The sequence below is a fragment of the Varanus komodoensis genome, unplaced genomic scaffold (assembly GCF_004798865.1).
Source record: "Varanus komodoensis strain SLA01 unplaced genomic scaffold, ASM479886v1 scaffold5, whole genome shotgun sequence".
In the NCBI taxonomy this organism is placed as follows: Eukaryota; Metazoa; Chordata; class Lepidosauria; order Squamata; family Varanidae; genus Varanus; species Varanus komodoensis.
Window position 1 is genome coordinate 22,409,334 of NW_025336087.1, and position 18,972 is coordinate 22,428,305.

The following is an 18,972-nucleotide window of genomic DNA, read 5'->3' on the forward strand; positions in this document are numbered from 1 at the left end:
GAAACCATGGATTTATTTTTCAAACATATTTTCCTTCCTTTTTTGATGCTCAGGTTGGGCTAGTTAGGTTGGGCAGGGAGCTGTAACAGTCTGATGCTGTGACATGCTGCAAAATGATCTGTTGTTACTGGGTGATATATTTGTACACACTTGTGGACACTTGCCATTTGAGCAGACACCTAGTGAGGCCACTGAGACTGGAAGGGTTGTGCATCCCTGTTCTATATGGTTTTCAAGAACTATGTTAAGAAAGTTTGGGGGCACAGCTGTTGTTGCAGTCTCTGGGGCACTCCTGTGACATCTCCGGGGGACAGTCACATAAGGGTCTTCACCCCAGTAATTATATTTTGACTGACATTCAAATTATATTAATTAAGCATTTAATGCTCTGACAGCTCACTCAAATGGAAAGGTAAAATAGCATTTATTTACAGGTAGTACCTAATTTAGCTCTTTACACTTAAAACTACATGTTTGAAGACACACTCTTATTTACCTCTATGTTTCCACTTGTTAAGTACAAGACACCCAAGTTAGTCCAGGCAACAATGTTCTAAAGAGAATAAAGGTTACAATATAAGTTAAATATTCTTGAAATCTCCTTCAAAAAGATGCAGCTATCTAAAGCACTTACAATTTGGTCTGCTTGAATAGATTTAATGAATGCATGTTGAGCAAGGGCATAGTTTCCAACACCTGAAAGATAAAGACCTCTGCAACAGTTAGCAAAAATGCAACAACCTTTGAATGTTGAAAGCATGTGTCAATATTTTAAAAGTTTTCCTTTGAAATGTACCTTTGCAACAGGCCACCACACCAAGGGCATTCCAGTATAGATGATTTTTACTGTCTAATCTCACAGCTTTTTTAAGACACTGGAAGAGATTAAGAGTGCAGTGCTATAGTCTTACATGTCATTTTTGGATGTCTTATGGTAACAAGCATTTTATTTTTACCACAGCTGAGAAATGTCCCTAATGCCAAGGGATCAAAATATCTGCTAGCATCAAAATCTGCTATTAAAGACAACTGGAAGGTTTAAAGAATTACCTGTACAGATTTCTCTAACAAGTCACTTGTCTCATTCTTGTTCCTGTCCAGTGCTGTAAGGTGCTGTGCTTGATGATAGTAATTTATCCCAAGATCACACCATGTATTTGGTGAAGACATCAGTTTTAATCCCCTGCTATAACACCTGCAGAAATAGGGAACGTTGAATGAAGAGATTCATCAATTCTTAGCAAAACAGTTGGGAAAGTAAACACATTAATTTAAGGATGTTTTCAAAGGCTGCTGTGTTTATGCATCCCTTTTCTGAAGAAACATGACTTTAGGAAATGATCTCAGAGAGGAGAATGTTAAACAGACTTCATTCCTGAAAGCAAATGTTTGCTGTGGTTAGAATTAGATAATGAGTTCACCTATGCCTACACAGCATAAGCTGGGGGCAGCTCTACTGTTGAAAAAAAATGATATCTCAAATTCCAGAAGTTCATTCTAAACAGATATTGATAAAATAGTGAAAATGTATTTTCTGGGCTATAGCTAAGGAAGTAAACTTCCCCTTCAAATTGTATTTACCCTACCTTTCTCCATATCAGTCTGTTTTCTCTCTGTCTTGAAAGTCCTACTACTGCCTATTTTATCCAAGCCCTGCATAGCCAAACAGATGAGGTTTCAAAATTCTGGCTGTTTTGCACATTTGAAAGCCCACTTTCATTCTCAGCTCTTTGGTTTTCAGTCTTGTTGCGCATGACAGTCTTCATCCTGTTCTGCAATGTGACCACGCTGGTGTTCAAATGCGTTAAGACTGATATAATGGCTCTACGTTCAAAAGCACTCAAAGTGTTCTAAAGTAGGGGAAGAATGGTTATACTTCTGTGCATTTTCTGGAGGAGAGGGAATTTCTCCTAAGTAAAAACTTGGAAATTGTCCAAACGCTCTTCATTATCTTCTCCTCCCTCTCCTGCCCATGCCAGCAAATCCACTCAGGAGAAGTCAACTAGCTTTATAGAGCTGTTGAACATTATATATGATGTATGTTCATCTTACCTTCCCCCCAGACTGAGCAGATCACTTTTGTTTAGCACACATTTGTCCATGTTCTGACCAAGAAGGAATCCTAAAACTTGCACATTCACTTTGGATGATGAAATAACACAAACAGAACTACAAGCATCTCCAAGCAACTTCCAAAGGCAAGACACTTCTGGACGATGCTTTGTTGCTCTGAAAGAAATTTTATAAAAAATCATAAAAGCAGAACTGATTTAAAGAACGGACAGTCTGGTTCCAGATTGGCCATGGGATTCAGCAAAGGCGCTTTACTGGAGATACAAGCAGGGAGATGCTCTTTTTTGTTTTCCCCTTCCCTCTGCATCCGCTTTCAACACTGTCAGGGTTCTGGAAGTCCACCAACCCTCCAGAGTAGATTTTCAAGAGGCACAGGAGGCTGCAGAAGGAAGGGTGAATCATAAAGATCATCTCCAACCTCATTCCTCTAGGACAAGTGGAGCTCCAGTACATGATGCTCTGGATCCAACACTTTCTTACTTCCCAAATAACATTTAGTTCTCTCTCAAGTCAAGAAACAGCACTCCCACCTGCCCGCACATGTCCAGTTTTTCAGCTGAGCTTTAGGGAAAGGGGAAATAGGTTCCTGGCAGCTCTTGGGACTGTTGAGGGAATTGTCTAGCGCCACAGGACCTGCACTCCTGATTTACAAGAACTCCTTTATTTGTTCTACTGATTTTCTCTTTAAATACCAATGCTATTTATTGAAATACAGCAATTTCTTTCAAAACCATCTTAGTATAGAATGGGTGATATAGAAATTAAATAAACAAAACCTATAGGACATTGTTGGTAACATTGATTAAGACATGAATACTAACCGTGCTAAAAAAGTAAGGGAATGTTCAATGTAGTCCAGAGCTTTCCCATCCAGATAGTCAGCAAGGGCCATCTTTGCCAACATTAGATAGCATTCCCCCAATCCTAAACAGAGAATAACTTATCCACATGTGACAAGCCTACAATAAGCGTAAGTTAAACTCACAGGGCTCACACTGTGGCAAATATTGGAAAAACATTGGACACTCAAAGTATTTAGTATAAACTTTAAAATCATTAGGTGCACATTATCAAGAAAGCAGCAGTAAAACGCCCCAGAAAGCTAAGCATAACTGAATATTAGTATATTTTAATGTCACATATGCATGCACACTACTTCCAAAAATAAAATATAAAATAAAATAAAATAAAATAAACTTTTCCAGCCCCCACCTGGAGATGCCAGGGCTTGAACCTGGGACATTCTGCATGCAAAGCAGGTGCTGTTCCACTGAGCCACAGCCCTTCAGTAAATGATTAAATTGTCCTCTTAGTTTACAGCTTTTTAAATAGTTTGAACAAGTGAAAAAATACTTTACTAGCAATGTATTCATCATATATTTAAGGAATATAGGTTGTTTTACATAATGTTATTGTGGGATATATCCCACAATTACATAATTTTATTGTGGGATATATCCTTTCTTTCACAAGTCTCAAAAATAAGCTAGCCATTCCTCTGATTTCAAATCACCTATACAAATTCACATATGTTGCTTAAAAGTGGTCACATTAGTCTTAAAACAGGGGCCAGTACTGAAACATATTAAGCAAGAAATGATAGCGCCATAACTCTCTAGTGTGACTATATTGTATATGTCATGTACATATACAAATACACAAATACCTTTCAGCGCAGGGACATAATTATCTGATTTCTTCAAGATGTGTTGATATTCTGCAATAGCTTCTTTATATTTTCCTAGGATCTGCTCAATTGCTGCAGCCTTATAAATACTATATATAGACTTGGGGTTTAGTTCTCTGGCCTTTCGGAAAGACTTCAGCGCGGTGGTGTAGCCCCCTCTGCTCAGATATGCCTCTCCGAGGGATTCCCAACAGTGGGGATCCTTTGGATCTGCTCGAAGTGCTGCCTGCAAACTGAGCACATTGCAAAACACAAGCCATTTATTTATTAATAACATTTGTTACTCTACAGGTATCTCTTTAAAACGTTTTATCTAGAAGATTCTAGACTGAGACTTTGACAAAAAACCAACACAGCACAAAGTGTGTGTGTTTTTTCCTTTGAACAGTTTGCAGAGGAAAAAAAATACACAATATGACTGCCATAACTGTAAACACAACTTGGAGCCTTCCTGGTGTGTTCTCCTCCAGTTGCCAACAAGGCTCTAGCAGGGATGCTGAGAGTCTGAATCCAACACAGCTGGAGGGTATAAGGTTGAGATAGGTTAGTTTGGATAACATTCTAATTTCTGTTCAAGGACAGAATACTGCTCCCTGAGCACACACAGGCTCCTTCCTTATTTGTAGTCTTCGAGCATCACTGTTAGTGAAGCCATTCCATTACAACCATGTCTATTTCGCGTTTTCTTTTTTTAATTCTCCAAAGTACTACAGCTGAAACAGAAAAAAAAACCAAAACAAAACAGGATAGGATAGGATACTGTCAGTAAAATACAGGATGGCTTTGGTTGCTAGTGAATGGTATTGCCAGGTTGCAACATGCTGAGATGGATCAGTAGCAGAACCCCATCTATAGAGGCATTGTCTCGGGACAAATACAATGTAAAGATAAGCCACTGAATTGACTGCTAAAATGAGAAACTTTCCACAAAGAATTCTGCCACCCTTATGAGAAGAGAAATCAAGATTAAGCAGTTCCAAATCTATTCATCTATCCTTTAATCAGTAGAAGTGCACCGAGAACAGTTTGGCTGGCTTAGGTTTTTTGTTTGCTTGTTTGTTTTTGTTCTGAACTGGCAACCATGTTTTCCCCTCATGCTGTACTCCTGCATTTGACAATCAAATTATTTGAGAAAACAAAGATGGAAGCAGAAAGCAAGATTTTGTTTAAGCATTTCTATAAATTTCTCAAACCTACCCACTAAATTCTCCAGCTGCATCTCAAAAATAATAAATAGACTGGTGAAGAAAGGGGGGCATGAATCTGAATGGAAACCAGTGTGTTAGCTGGGTTTTCCTCATGGACCTGTCCCTAGGCAAATTCAGGATTCTCAGCAACACCCTACTAAGCAGCTGCTTGGTAGGCTGGGGAGTGTGGGGACAGGAAACTGAGGTAGCAGATTCACTAAGCAACCTGCTATATGTTTACTGCGAAGCATGTCCCAGTGAGTTCAACAGAGCTCACTTCTGAATAAATAGATTTAGGATTGTAGTCTTTAAAAAAAGAGGTTCAAAGAAGATAGCAATTTTGGAAAGCAGCGATACCTGAAATACAGGTGCAGACAATCTCTACTTGGAGGTAAAATGGAATGGTAAATCTAAAAGAAATTTTACCCATTTTGTTAATTAATATTTTATTAGTGGTCATTCCAGTACTAAGTACATTTTAAAGTGCCATTATTATAGTGGACTTTCTTTTTATTTACATAGAAATCATGTATCTGCCTCCTTAGAAGTTCCACTTACAATGGGGCATGCTCCCAAGTAAGTGAGTATATGATTTCAGCTTTCATATATTATCAGACACATCCTAAACTCTGAGCCCATTTATTAATTTGAAAATGGATTTGAGCTTACAATGCTCATTTTGATTTTATGTTAGATGTTGTCATGAAGTAGAGCCAGGCTGCAATTGGTTTGGCTGCCAAGTGAATAATATCTGCAGTTCAATTCCTCCATTAAACAAACAAATGGAATTCAATAAACAATTAACCTACAGTTTACATAAAAATGTAATGCTGCACAATTTTCAACTAAGCATTAAAAAGCAAAGAAACTGAGGACTAAGGATCACAAGCACACATCTTCCTTAGGGAGGCAGAAAACGCAAGTGAAAATCTCACTTGCAAAAACAAATAAACACTGTGGACAAGATGGAGGACAGAATATACAGAGGTGACAATTGGGTTGTGGAAAACTGATGACAAGAGTCAACAACTTCTTCCTTTTAAGAGCAGCCTTCTGCAACCTAGCACCAACTATTGGATTGCATTTTCCAACAGTGCCAGACAGCATGTGGCCTTTGGCACCTTCTTTTCTAACATTAGGACAGAAGATATACAATCCAATGGAGGAACTTTAAAACAGGTGAAGACCTTTAATTAGACTACTGTAAACCAAACGAGAGGACAACTAATGAATCTTGAATACCAGTCCAGAAAGGTCTAAGATATTCTGTTTAATACGCTGTGTCTGTTTTAAGTTTCTTGGTGGATCACACACATTCTGCCTTAATTGTGGAAAGAGGATATCTTAAAACAGCTTTCTTCAACTGGTGCCTCTTGTTTTAGACTACAAGTATTCCTGACTATTGGCCATGTTAGCCGGGGTTGATGGGAACTGAAGTCGAAACAACTGGAGGTGCATCAGGTTGTGGAAGGTTACCCCTGTTACAATACTTGCAGATAACTGATTGTGTTGGGGAACTGTGTTTTCCTCTCCCCATGCTGAAGCTGTCAGTTTTCCATTTGCACCCTTTAACTGTAATCCTACATACCCCTGGTTGGGAGATGTAAAGATACACTTACAATGGTTATTGCAACTCAAAAGTAAGAAGAAAAATTCAGAGTGGAAGAGAATTTGTCTTTTTTAAAAACATATATATAGACATCTATCCAATCATCTGTTTAACCAGCACTTTGTAGAGAATGATGGCATTATTATTATTGCTACTATTACAATTATTAATTATCTTACTCTGCCACTGCTTGGGAATGCTGACCAGCTCGGAGGTAATACAGTCCACGACGAAGCCAGGCCCATTTTGCTCTCCCAGCACTGGCTCGTTCAGTGACATCCGTCAAGATGGTAAGAGCAGTTTCCTGACAAAAAAGATAAAGTTTGATCCGAATCTATGCTGGACATTTGTATGGGTGGAAGGGGACATCCCTACTGCCCCTTTCCCAAATCAGCCTCTCCAGCCCCCTGAAAATGCTACAGCATCAGGAGAACTTGCTGACTACAGTGAGTTGTGGTGTGAGGACAAGGGGGATCCCCCAAAATTAGGCAGCAGGAACTTCTGCCGCCTAATGAACGTGGCTGGTTGTAGCTCCTTGTTGGTAAGGAAAAGTCACTTACAGGACTGCTTGGTGGGTCTGCAATTGATGTTACAGGTTCTAGCATAGAGCTTCAACACTGAACACATATACTGAGACCAAGCTTTGGCTCATTATTATTATTATTACATTTCTATGCCGCCTCTTGCCGAAACCTCGGGGCGGCTTACAACACGATAAAGCTTCCTTATACACATACTTACTACCTGAGTAGTGGGTAAGCACTGATGTGCATTATAAACTTATTGACAGTGACATTAGCAAAAACCCTGACATCTGTGATTTGACTTTAAAGAAAAGGGAAGCACGTTGGACTTTTATAGAGAAGCTGTAATCATAGAAAGGATCACCTTCAAGCTCTTGTCTTTCAAAACAGATTGCACACAGCATATGAAGTGTGTGCAGAACTGCAAAGGCCTTTGGGGCAGCATAGAAGGAACTCTCTAAACGTTATATTCCTTGCTTGTTTCCATACTCACCAAAGTTAATGTTTTGTAATTGTCAATGTCACAATGGATTGCTATGCTTTTCTCTACTTTAAAAGTTTCACCCAGAAAGCTCCCTCTGTTGACCAAACACTGAAATACCTGGGAGAAGAACAGAACACTCTTCTCTGTCGCAGTCTAGTTTCAGAGCTGGCTATTTTGGCAGCTACTAAAGACGTCAACTGAATCTCACAGAGTCCCTCTCAAATCATGATCAACTCTGCTATAGTTGCTAATATTTCCCAGTTACTTCTCCAATCTTGTAAATATTAGTAGATATGTAAACATATGCCAGGTGCAACCAGAAAAACCAGCTGTGGGATTGCAGGGCTTATGAAGATGAATATAAGGGGAACAAGGATGTAATCCTTATAACATAGGACCTTAATGCTGTTAAGCTGGAAAAGCTAACAGAATAGTGGGAAATATTTTGGGGAAGCACCTGCCACCTCACAGGATCAATTTATCAACTACTGTACCAAGTGGTAAGTAGATCCTGAAGTCATCTGAATTGGATAGAAATGTTGACAGTGTAAAACATTCTGGGGTAAAATAGTTTACAAGTGAACAAGAGTAATTGTCCACCTGGTAAAATTTAAGCTTAAAGAGAAAAGAACATATCTTTGAAATGCATTTTGGGAGGACCACTGCAGCTATTCTGATCACTATAGTATATAAAAATGCTTAAACTGATATGTAAAATACCAAGTCTCCAAGTTCAGTGCTTAAGTCTACCACTGCTGCTCCAGCTTCTCCATCTGTTTTATCTTTCTCAAAAGCCTTTTTATAACAGCCAAGAGCTCTGTTTTTATCTCCTGCAATATCCTTATAGTAGTGACCTAAATAGCGAAATGCACCTCCAAAGTAATTGTCCAGTTTTGCTGCCTGCAAAAGAAAAACAGTTACTTTAGTCTACTGCTTTCATATGCACAAACATAGGTTTGATATAAACAACAGGGGAAAAAACCCCTGCCAGACCCTGCATGAAATAACAGAGAGCATTAGTGCAGGAGTTCTACAGGAACTTGAGTAAGTGAAGGAGCACCATGTCCCACAAAAATCTGCCTATGCCTTAAGGCAATCTTTAGAGGCTCCCAACCACAGAGGTGAGATCAGTTGTGAAAGAGAAGGGGGTTCTGGAATGGAATGGAATGGAATGGAATGGAATGGAATCACTGGAATGCCCTCCTGGACTACTCTGAAGCAAGGCATTTTTTAAAACTTATCAGGTCTTATAAAGCTATGGCTGACTCTTAAGGGATGTATTTATTTGATGCTGCTGCTTTATGTATTTTGCTAGCCTACTTTTTATATCATTGTCTTACTGTTGTGTTTTGATCTTGGTGCTAATCTGTTTCTTTGACAGTGAGCTATACCCTAAGAGTGGCTTATAATGAAAAGTGGTTTGAAAATCTTCAAAGTATATAAACATATAAATAAAAAAAACCAGTGAAAGGACCAAGGGGATGAAAATTACTAGCAATACCCAGTTCTAATGTTCTCAGCTCAGATCTTTCAGCCCTGTCAGAATCTATCTCTTCCATGTAGCCACTAAATTAACCCAGTGTCCGCATCTCTAAGACAAACCTAAATAGGAATAACTTTATTTCTCCACTATATTTGCTACTCTTGCATCTGTTGGATGCCCACCCAGAGAAAATTCCTTGTGGCAAGAATGTGTCTCTTTTTGCAGATAAGGAAGTAGATATTCAGCTTTCAATTTGTCCCTTGGCTGTTGTATTTGCTGACCACTGTAAGCAAGTAATTGAAACACAGGAGAAAGGAAATCACTGCTAATTATGTGCAGTAGGCAAGTTGTCCCTTTCCATATTTTACCTTCAGAAACTGAGTAAGAGCTTTAGATTTATCTTTTCTTGTCTCTTCACTCATAAACCAGTAAGTGAGGCCCAGGCAGAAATGGAAGTCAGCAACTTCAGCTTCTTTTTCAATAGCTCTCTGGAAACTAGAACAGTAATAGTGATTGTGATAGTGATAGAAATAGAATTGTTTTCAAATATCCTTTCTGCTAATTAATATGTGATTTACCTTGTTGCTGCCTCATGATAGTTCTTGTGCCTGTAATGAATCAACCCTTCAAGATAATAAGCTTCTGCCAGTTCAGGATGTGTCAGTTTAAGTTCTTCTGCAATCTATAAAAAGGTGTTAAGTTCTACAATTTCACAAGGTACAATGCCATCTTTTTAAGATAATATTGAATTATACAGAAATGTATACCAACCTTAAAAGCTTCATCAGCAAGTCCTTTATTTAAATGGGCCTGTCCTTTAAGAGCTATAAGTTTTGGATCGTTGTTTTTTTTCTAAAACCTAGAAACAAAATGCATATTTTAATTCTCAACAGTTGGAAAAATAGAAGACATCTCACAAGATGGAAATATTTAGTCACACCAAGCCTCCAATTTAATACATACATGTTATTGTTGTTAGCATTTATATCCTGCCTGTTCCAAGAGATTGGGACTCAAGGTATCTGTGGCAATTTTATATATGAAAGACTTGATTTTCACTTCCTCTGAGTAGATAATAAAGTCTGAGAGTATTTCATAATGTTGATTTATTCTCTGCAGTAATTTTTTGGGGAAATTACACACCCAATTGATTTACAAGCCACCAGCAGCTAAAGAACTTCTACCGCGTACTGTAATACATCCTGTTGTTACTGAAGGAAATCCTTCTACTGCATGCCAGAAAGTTTTAAATCCTTTCTTACTTACCCAAGAAGTGCCTAAAAGACTGGTGAAAAATGTATAACCTCATTATCCCTAGTGATCTTTGGCTTTCCATGATCCTCAAGCCTCAATTTAAATGAGAAGCCAGCCATGGAATATAAGAAAGTAAAGAACTAGTTGACATTATGGATCTTGCCATAAGGGAGCCCTGGAGAATTTTATCTGCACTGGAAGAAAGGTAACCATTTGCTCCAAGGAAAACTTTACTACAAAGGCAAATAACTGGTATGGGGTCTCCAATTTGGCCTCAGCTCCCTCACCCCTGCACAGCAGGTCCCAATCTAGATTCAGTCCCCTATGTCTGCTATTTACTTTTAGAAAAAAATCTTGCCTAGTTTACTGCTTAGGGCAGAATGCATGGGGGCAGTTCCATTCTGCCAAATGTGTTACACAACTGGTCCACACCACATGCACAGCAGCTTATTGCATCTGGAGCAACCTGAACAAGTGGGAACACTGATTTCTGGAAGGCAGGTGCTCAGTGGAGCTTAACTAAAGTAGTTCCACCAAACTGCCTCCTTCCATAAATGGTGTCTCTGCTTATTGAAGGGCTTCCCCTAGGAAGTATTAAGTCTCCCTTACACAGCAGTGTGTCAGGCCTCCACAGTGGAATTGGCAGGGCCCAATGCTTGTGGAAGAGAATCAACAGGATGGAAAGCAATTAGAGGAAGGACTAAGCACTTCCTGAGCTTCTGACCACTGTATTGAGTAATCCTGCTATCTTCCAGAGCCACAGATCAGGATCCAAAGACATATTTTAAGGCTTAACATAAGTTCAAGCTCTCTTAAAAACAAAACAAAAACAAAACCCTTTCTTTTGAACAGCGAAATCCCATGTTGTATCCACCCATGTTTTGCAGTGTTTGTGTTCATTTGCATGTGACATAGGGAACAGCAATTTTAAGAAACAGGGTCTACAAAGACCCTTTGGCATGCAAAACTAGTTACACCATACTTTAGACTGTAATATCGGAAACAGTGAAAAACTGCTAGCAATTTATAGTAGATGTCACACATTCAAATAAATATTGGTGGTATTAAAAACAATTACACAATATTAAATTATAAATGTACCTCAGAACATTGTTGGAGTTTCAAGCAAGAAATTGACTATTCTCACAACTTTGTAATTAGATAGATGTTCAGTGAAGACAAATTAGATTCTCTTGGGGAACTATCCCCTGACAATGCCTAAGGCAGTGCAGTAATTGATGTACATTCCTCTTAAGAAGGCAGATTCATATAGGCTAATGGATTACAATTGCAACGTCACATGAATTTTATCAAGTTTTAAACATGTTATAAAGAAGCATGACCAGTTTATCATAATTTTTAAAGTATATAAACACAGTTGGTTGATTTGTCCTGTCCACTGGTTAAAGATAAAATTACAATGAAAGGAAATAAAAATTAGATTGCAGCCTGTTTCAAATCTTTTGTGTTTGCTAAAATAAAGTAGTGTTAAGAATCATTTAAAAATATATCATGAAAAGAAACAACCATGTTCACAGCCAAGGAGTTGTTGTTGTTACTATTATTACTATTTTCATTACTGCAATTTCTCTTGGCGATACACAACAATGCATAAGCATATGTACAACAGGAAAACAGATACAATAAAGTACATAAACAATAAAGTATAGTGTATTTTGGCCTTATGCAAGCACTAATGCAGAAAAGTTATCTTTTGAATATATTTATATTTCCAATGAAAATAAGAAATGTGATTATCTTGCTGCATTGACAAATATCTCTTCCTAGCAAGAAGCCAGATATGTAATTATTTGAACAGAAAACACTGCAGCAAGTGAAGCAGCAGATATTTAACAGCTCTTTCACTACAGATACAGAATCTGAAATTAATCAAGGATGTACATATAATACCAATAGCAAATGGCATGTACTGAAATCCCAGAGGCATGGCTTTATGTAGAAACATTAATCAGTGAACCTTTTCCTACTGCATCTCCACATAAGAAAAAGAATACCTTGTTATGCTGCTCTATGCCATACAACTGAAAGGAGCCTGCAAACAAAAGTTACCACCATCACCAGCAGCCTGAGTCTGGAGGAACTGTACTCTAGAGCAGGGGAAGAAGGCACTGCAAGCATGAATAGAAATCAAGAAACTGAAATGTGTGTAATGAAGAAGGGCAGCTGTGGAAAAAACCTTACAAGATATGACTGTGTTAACAAGGAAGAAGGGAAGGAGGAACTTGTCTCATAAATGCAGCATTCTGAAGGAGAAAGTAATGCTGGATGAAATTCTCACTTTTTGTAATTATTAGAGTGGGGGGAAACATCTTGTGGCCTTCCAGATGTTTTACCCTTCAGCTGCCACCAGCCCAAACCAATGTAGCCAGTGCCGAGGAATCACAGCAGTTGTAGTGCGAAACATCTGGATGGCTACAAGTTACCTAACACTCTATTAATGGAGCATAGGACCTCTAGGATCTAAACCAGTAAATTCTAAGAGGTGAGCAGCTGTACAGGAAAGGTTGAGAGTGGAATGTCAAACAGATTCGCACTAACTAGATACCATGGAGAGTAAGAAAGGTAAATCTTGGCCAGGTTGCCAGATAGGGCCCGTCTGTGACGCATGTGTAACTATGATGACAAGCAGCAACACTGACATCAGAATTTATTTTTGTTTCTTTTCCTACCATAGCAGAAGCAGTTTTTTTCCTTTGGCAAGGTACATGCATTAGGCCAGTGAAGGTGGCAACCTAGGTCTCACTTCCCTCTAATGGAGCTATAGCAGCAATGTACAGGCATAACTTCAGCGTAAGGGTGTTCTTTAAAATTAATGCAGAGTGCTTCCAGATGGGGGGCTCTTAGTGCTAATAGTCAAAAGACATCCTTTCTTCCTTCTGTTTTCTGGCAAGAAAAAAGATGCAAGAAGCAGGGGACAATATGGGAGAGCTATGAATGGAAGATAATGTTGTCTAGAACCCTTGTAAAATTCTGCAGACGTGGCAGTGCATTTGAACACTACAAGTCTCTTCCGGAGGCACTTACAGGTTGTATTTACCAACACTGTGTTGTTATTTAAAAAAACAAACAAACAAATCACATACCTGAGTGAGGGAACTTATGGCTTCTTCTGCAGAGTCAGAACTTGGAATTTTAAGCAAGGCCACTGCTTTGAAAAAATGGGCAAGGTCTTTCTGTTGCTGACTGGAACTGGAGTCATTAAGTTGTCCCAGTGTCTTTAAAGCTGTTAAAGAAAAAAATCTGTTCCTATGCTTGTTTTGAAGGTCCTGTCATATTAACAATGTTGACGTTACAAGTTTGATAGGGTACTATTGAATTATGGATTTTACTAAAACCCTGTCAATTCAGAAACTGCTGCATTGTTACTACATTAGGACATTTCAAGAAAAAGTTATTCAAGTTCACCTTTTTGTAAACTATATTTTATTAGTACAGTCTAACCCATCACTTGCTCCATTAACGTATGCCAAGAATCTTACAATTCTGCGACATAACATGCACAAAAACATTACGAGCATGATTCTATGTCCTCCTGACAAAGAATAGCTCAGGGTTCACAGGACAGGCCTGAGTCCCAACTCCAATCTTGGAGAAACCCTCTGAGGTCAGAACTGGGAGTCTGACCTCAGAGGACCCCCCTGCTGCCCTTGCAGCTGGTGCAGCCCTTTCTGTACTGGCTGGGCTCCAAGGATGGAAAAATATCATCAGAACATGTACAGAGAGGGCAGAAAGGAAGAAGCATGCACCACTGTCTTCCAAAGAATCCCAGCAGTAGCTCAGCCTCTCCTCTTTGTGAAAAGGGCAAAGCCTTTAGACAGCTGAAATCACCTCTCTAAATGATCTGGAGAGCAAAGGGTTAGGATTGCCTTTGCACTCCTTCTACCTTTCACTGGATGCCCATAATCCTCTAAGTTTGGAGGGTTACACACTTGATTCTACCTTCCATATACTGAACACTGTGTTAAAATAGTTCTAGGGGGTTTTTGAAAGTGCCTACCACTGAAAAATTACAGCAGGTGAGAAGGTTTTTTGTTATTAAATGATACAAGAAATCCACCATATTCTAGAGCCTTTGACTGCTGAATATGACAGCTGCAATGCCTGCTTGTTATCGGTATCCAAAATTATTACTCTATTGCCTTTGTTATTTATTTCACTGCCTGGATTACCATGTCATAGCAAACAACACTGCATGGTTTCCACAATGCATTGGTTTTTGCCATTTTATTACTGGTCATATTGTGTGTGTGGTTCCTTGGCCAACATGGTTTCCCTGGTCTCCACTCTGTCCCCTCAAACTCCCAGCAGTGCATGTGAGTAAAATCCCATTCTTTACTCTATTGCTCTCTATAGACCTCAGCAGCTTTGTCCCGATTGGTCACTGGGCAATTTCTCCATCTTCCCTCTTGTGTGTTCCTTCATCGCTGCAATGTTTCCTAGCCACCCCAGCCCACAAAGGAATTTTTATTAAATCATGATAATAACTTTTGCCACAATTACCCTCTTTTCCCACCGAGTATTTATCCACCTTCTCCCTGTTTTGAAAGTGAACAGGAAGATGTGCATATCACTTACCCAATTGGAATATAGTGGGTGATGATGCATATGTTGCTAGGGGCCTGAGGATAGTAAGAATTGAAGGCTGAATGGCCACTTCCATGGCCACTCTTTCTACAAGACTCTTATCATATTTCTGTACCAAGAGAGCCAAAATGGAAATACCAGGTAAAGGTGACCAGAGATGCCATGGTCAAGTGTGGAAATCTTAGAACAGAGTTGATTTTTTTTCTGTGGTTTTGGGAAGCCAAAGGTACCATGCAAAAATCCCACAGCTGAGTCTGGATGACATGACAGACCAACAAGGCTTACTGACCCTGGCTTCTCAATATGCAAACCTGGCTAGTTACTTTTTTGTCATTGTATTATTAATTATATTTAATTGAAGGGTAGACTATAGTTTTTTGAAGTTGTATACAGTTCTGCAATTACCTTGATTACAAGCATGAACAGCCTCTTTGTACTTATGCATTTTCACCTGTGCCTTTCCTAAGTAACACCACGCTACTGGACACTGGCTGGTCTTCTGCAAACCTAGGAGAAAAATAGGGTTTAACACATTTCAAACACATGAGGTCAGATGGATCTTCTTGTTCCTACAGTTTTAAGATCAAATGACTTTTCAGTCCAAATGTAGAGAAGGATTCCACCAAAGCAATGTACTCAGTTATTATTTGGACCAGTTTATGTCCAAATATAAGAGTAGAAATGCATTTAAAAATATATACTTCACTCTGAGCACTGATACATAATCACAGAACTCCACACGTCTCTAGTTCCTTACCTTCTGTTAGTTTTTTTTCAGCTTCTTCATAATTTTTTTCTTGGAGAAAGTGAATTCCTAAACCAATAAGAGCTGGCCCACTTCTTGAGTCAATATCTAAAAGCTTCTGGCAACATTTCAAGGACTCCTCAGTGAAAATGCCTAGTAGACATGGAGGAAATTGGTCACTTTTTAGAAGTTAAGAAAAAATATAATGCAACCAATTTTGCCATTTTCCTTTTCACAAGTTTCTACTGGAAAGGTATACCATTTTCCAGTTTGTTCATTTTCAGGGTCTAAACATAAGACAATCTTGTTAAGGGATGGAATCTATAGGCCAGATCAGATTTTGCAATTTAGTGCACTGTTTTAAGTCAAGCATTTTCTTGTCTTAGAGGAAGATATCTAAGTAATCTATCCTTGCAGAATAACCATTTATCTCAATTGTTCAACACATTTAAGAAATGAAGGTCATCATCACCACAACAGAGGTATGTGCCTTGTAACATGTTGTCTAAATATAGTCATTTTCAACATGGGTTAAATCAAACCTCACACAAGCAGGTAAATATATTTAAGAGCTTTGAAGGTCCAGAGCAGCACTCTCAATGATAACCAGATGACTATATGAGGTGGCTTCAAGATGACTAATGTAACTTTTTCTTGCATTTTCCATCTCCCACATCTGCTAGAATTTCTTTATCGAGATCTAGTTAATGTACCCAGCTTTAGGCAAACTGGAATTGTCCTTAGTTTGAAAATTTATATAGCTCTCAAAAATTTACACTGGGTGCATTTGCATGTCACAGCAACAAAGCAACTTACACTGCACTCAAAAAACAACCAAGCTCACTACAGGTTGTCAGCCCATGCAGTAGTCAAGTAGAAGATGGAAATAAAGTAACAAACAGCAAACAATGAATTACATTTAAAAGCTACCTTGATTACCTGATTGAATGAAATGCACACAAAGAACTTCCAGAGGATCACTCACAGCAGCGTACATCATCATCATATCTTCACAGGCTTTCTTTAGTCTAGAAGACTCATGCGGCATCTTGTTTTAGGGGGAGAAAAACAATCGATCAGCAATGCAGATTGTGGGGCACATTGAAGTGCATCATTGTGCATTTCACCAATTCAAGTAAAAATGATTCTTACTTTTGACAAACACTGAATGAACTTGCTGTAAAGCTTTTGGTGCTCTTCACTTGGCACTGGGTCTGCGGAATTCACTGCCTCTTCAAATGCATTAAGTAGCTGAAAAAGATGGCAGGATGGAACAAGAGAGCCCATCAAACAGCATGCTTTGAGCAGATAGTGCTAACTGGATACTGTATATGCCTAAAGCCTGAAAAGATTCAACTTTAGCACAGTAGCAGCAAAAGACAAAATTAGAACCAAACTAATATTATTTGGTTGCATGACCCTTTCTGATATTTTTTTTATTTTTTAAAGGAACACCACCTATGAGAAATTTGATGACAGGGAAACAGTAGGGGCTGCTTAACTGTTCCTCTGACAGCCATTTGTCTACTCAAAATCTACTCTCTCCCTCTCAAGTTATTTTGCCACCTACAGTGGAAATGATATAAGGACCCATATTTTTATACACATATTGAAGAGCAGCCTAAGGAGTTGATGCCAATTAAATAGCTGGCTGGAAAATAGTTCCCTCTAAGCCACCCACACCCTGCCAACCCTCTCCGCAAAATTGGTTTGGCTAGAAAAATGAGTCAGGCAACATGGTTACATCTAACACACAACATGGTTTGGTCATTACATACAAGGATGAAAATGTAAGAACTGATAGTGTGAATTGTTACACAATTTCTGCATTGCTTTATTATTCCAAAATGCAGCATGGCTTATTTTCCAGAAGCAATTACTAGCCATAGGTCTACAGGTGCTTTCTGTTAAATGTTCATCTTTCTTATGTATTATTTTCAAAAGTTGCAAAATTACTCCTTGGAATGAGGTCAGGGTGTCTTTGTGGCAGCACAGATATCAGCTTTCCCTGTCAACATGGATAATTTTGTTCAGAGCTTGAGACTGGATAGAAAAAGGTAGGCCTGAAAAACTTCCCTTCCGGCTGGCCCCACTGTCCTACAGTTGTGATTTCTGTCTTGACACTTAACAGAAGAAATCTGACAGCAAACTCATGCAGGAAGATAGAAGTATGGGTCAAAAGGCAAGATTCTTCACAAATTAAACATCCTCTGATTCTACATACAGAAAATTTTCCTAGATTCTAGGTGTGTGGTTTGTTTCAAGAACAGAGCAAAAGGGAGTATTGTGAAGCATGTTAAGAGGAAGATTTAGGAAGGATTGGTTTGATCAAATGTTCCAGCTCAATCAAGGGAGCTAATGCACATAAAGCAGGGATAAGAAAAAAAGGCCAAAACTGCCTGAACTATTTGCTCATTTTGACATTAATAAATTGGATTGCACCTTAGGCTTTCATGTTTATTTTGTATTTGTTTATTTTATTATTTTTCATTACATTTATTTACACAGTTTATTACTTATACAATAAGATATTTATGACACACAAAATTTTGACACACAATTTGCATCAGAGATGGGCACAAGCAAGTTTAGCCACAGATTCAAGCAGGTAGTCCAGGAAAAGTCCCTGCATCTTGCCATTTCTTACAAAATACAAAATTTCCAATGAAATTCTAGACTGCCTTGATCTGAGACTCAAACTTGAATGATTGTTTAGCACTTTTGCTATGATGGGGTTTTAAAAACAGCAGATAGTCTGAACCTAAATGGGAGCCCTTACCAGTTGCTGTGTTTCATTATCCTGGAGATGTGTGCCTTCTTCCAGTAACTGGACCAATCTCTTCCACAGCTGATGAAGCTCGGCATTATCGGCACCTTCTTCCTGTTTTATTTTTATTAGCTTGTGCCACATTCGAGCAACCTGTCAAGAAAATTAGTCAAGCTTCAACAACTTCTCAAATCAGAGGAATGTTTGATCTTTGACTACTAGAGAACTGAAAGGCATTTTCCAATTTCAGCAATGAAGGTGAATGTCTTTTAGCTTGACTGAGATGTCAGAGGCAATAAGGAATCAGTATTATAAAATTACTTTGCAGTATTGCGTACTGTTGCCTACTGAACCATACAGCTACATAAATTGCTTTACTGCTATGATGTGGGCAGTGCCTCCCAAAATTGGCTGTTTCCACACTGCATTCTTGAATTGCCATTCATTAGTTGTCGCTCATTTCTTATGGAAAATCTAGATGTTGTCACTGTCAGTCTATTATGTTCTAACATTTATGTGCTGTTCTTCTGTGTTTCTTTCAGATCTAAATGGTG

General features: G+C 38.6%; 1 protein-coding gene across 1 annotated transcript in view; it reads right to left on the reverse strand.

Moving 5' to 3' along the window:
* TTC37 (tetratricopeptide repeat domain 37) overlaps positions 1-18,972 on the reverse strand; it is a 60,127-nt gene that overhangs the window by 30,672 nt on the left and 10,483 nt on the right. Inside the window, exons 6-23 of the mRNA XM_044446335.1 lie at positions 18,431-18,571; positions 16,804-16,902; positions 16,591-16,699; positions 15,664-15,804; positions 15,312-15,413; positions 13,391-13,545; positions 9,819-9,899; positions 9,626-9,729; positions 9,416-9,542; positions 8,285-8,464; positions 6,736-6,860; positions 3,740-3,993; positions 2,895-2,997; positions 2,053-2,229; positions 1,051-1,195; positions 797-875; positions 635-696; positions 497-553 (exon numbers count right to left, since the gene is read on the reverse strand). Coding sequence (XP_044302270.1) covers positions 497-553; positions 635-696; positions 797-875; positions 1,051-1,195; positions 2,053-2,229; positions 2,895-2,997; positions 3,740-3,993; positions 6,736-6,860; positions 8,285-8,464; positions 9,416-9,542; positions 9,626-9,729; positions 9,819-9,899; positions 13,391-13,545; positions 15,312-15,413; positions 15,664-15,804; positions 16,591-16,699; positions 16,804-16,902; positions 18,431-18,571 — 2,241 coding nt within the window. The remainder of the gene's footprint in view (positions 1-496; positions 554-634; positions 697-796; positions 876-1,050; positions 1,196-2,052; positions 2,230-2,894; positions 2,998-3,739; positions 3,994-6,735; positions 6,861-8,284; positions 8,465-9,415; positions 9,543-9,625; positions 9,730-9,818; positions 9,900-13,390; positions 13,546-15,311; positions 15,414-15,663; positions 15,805-16,590; positions 16,700-16,803; positions 16,903-18,430; positions 18,572-18,972) is intronic.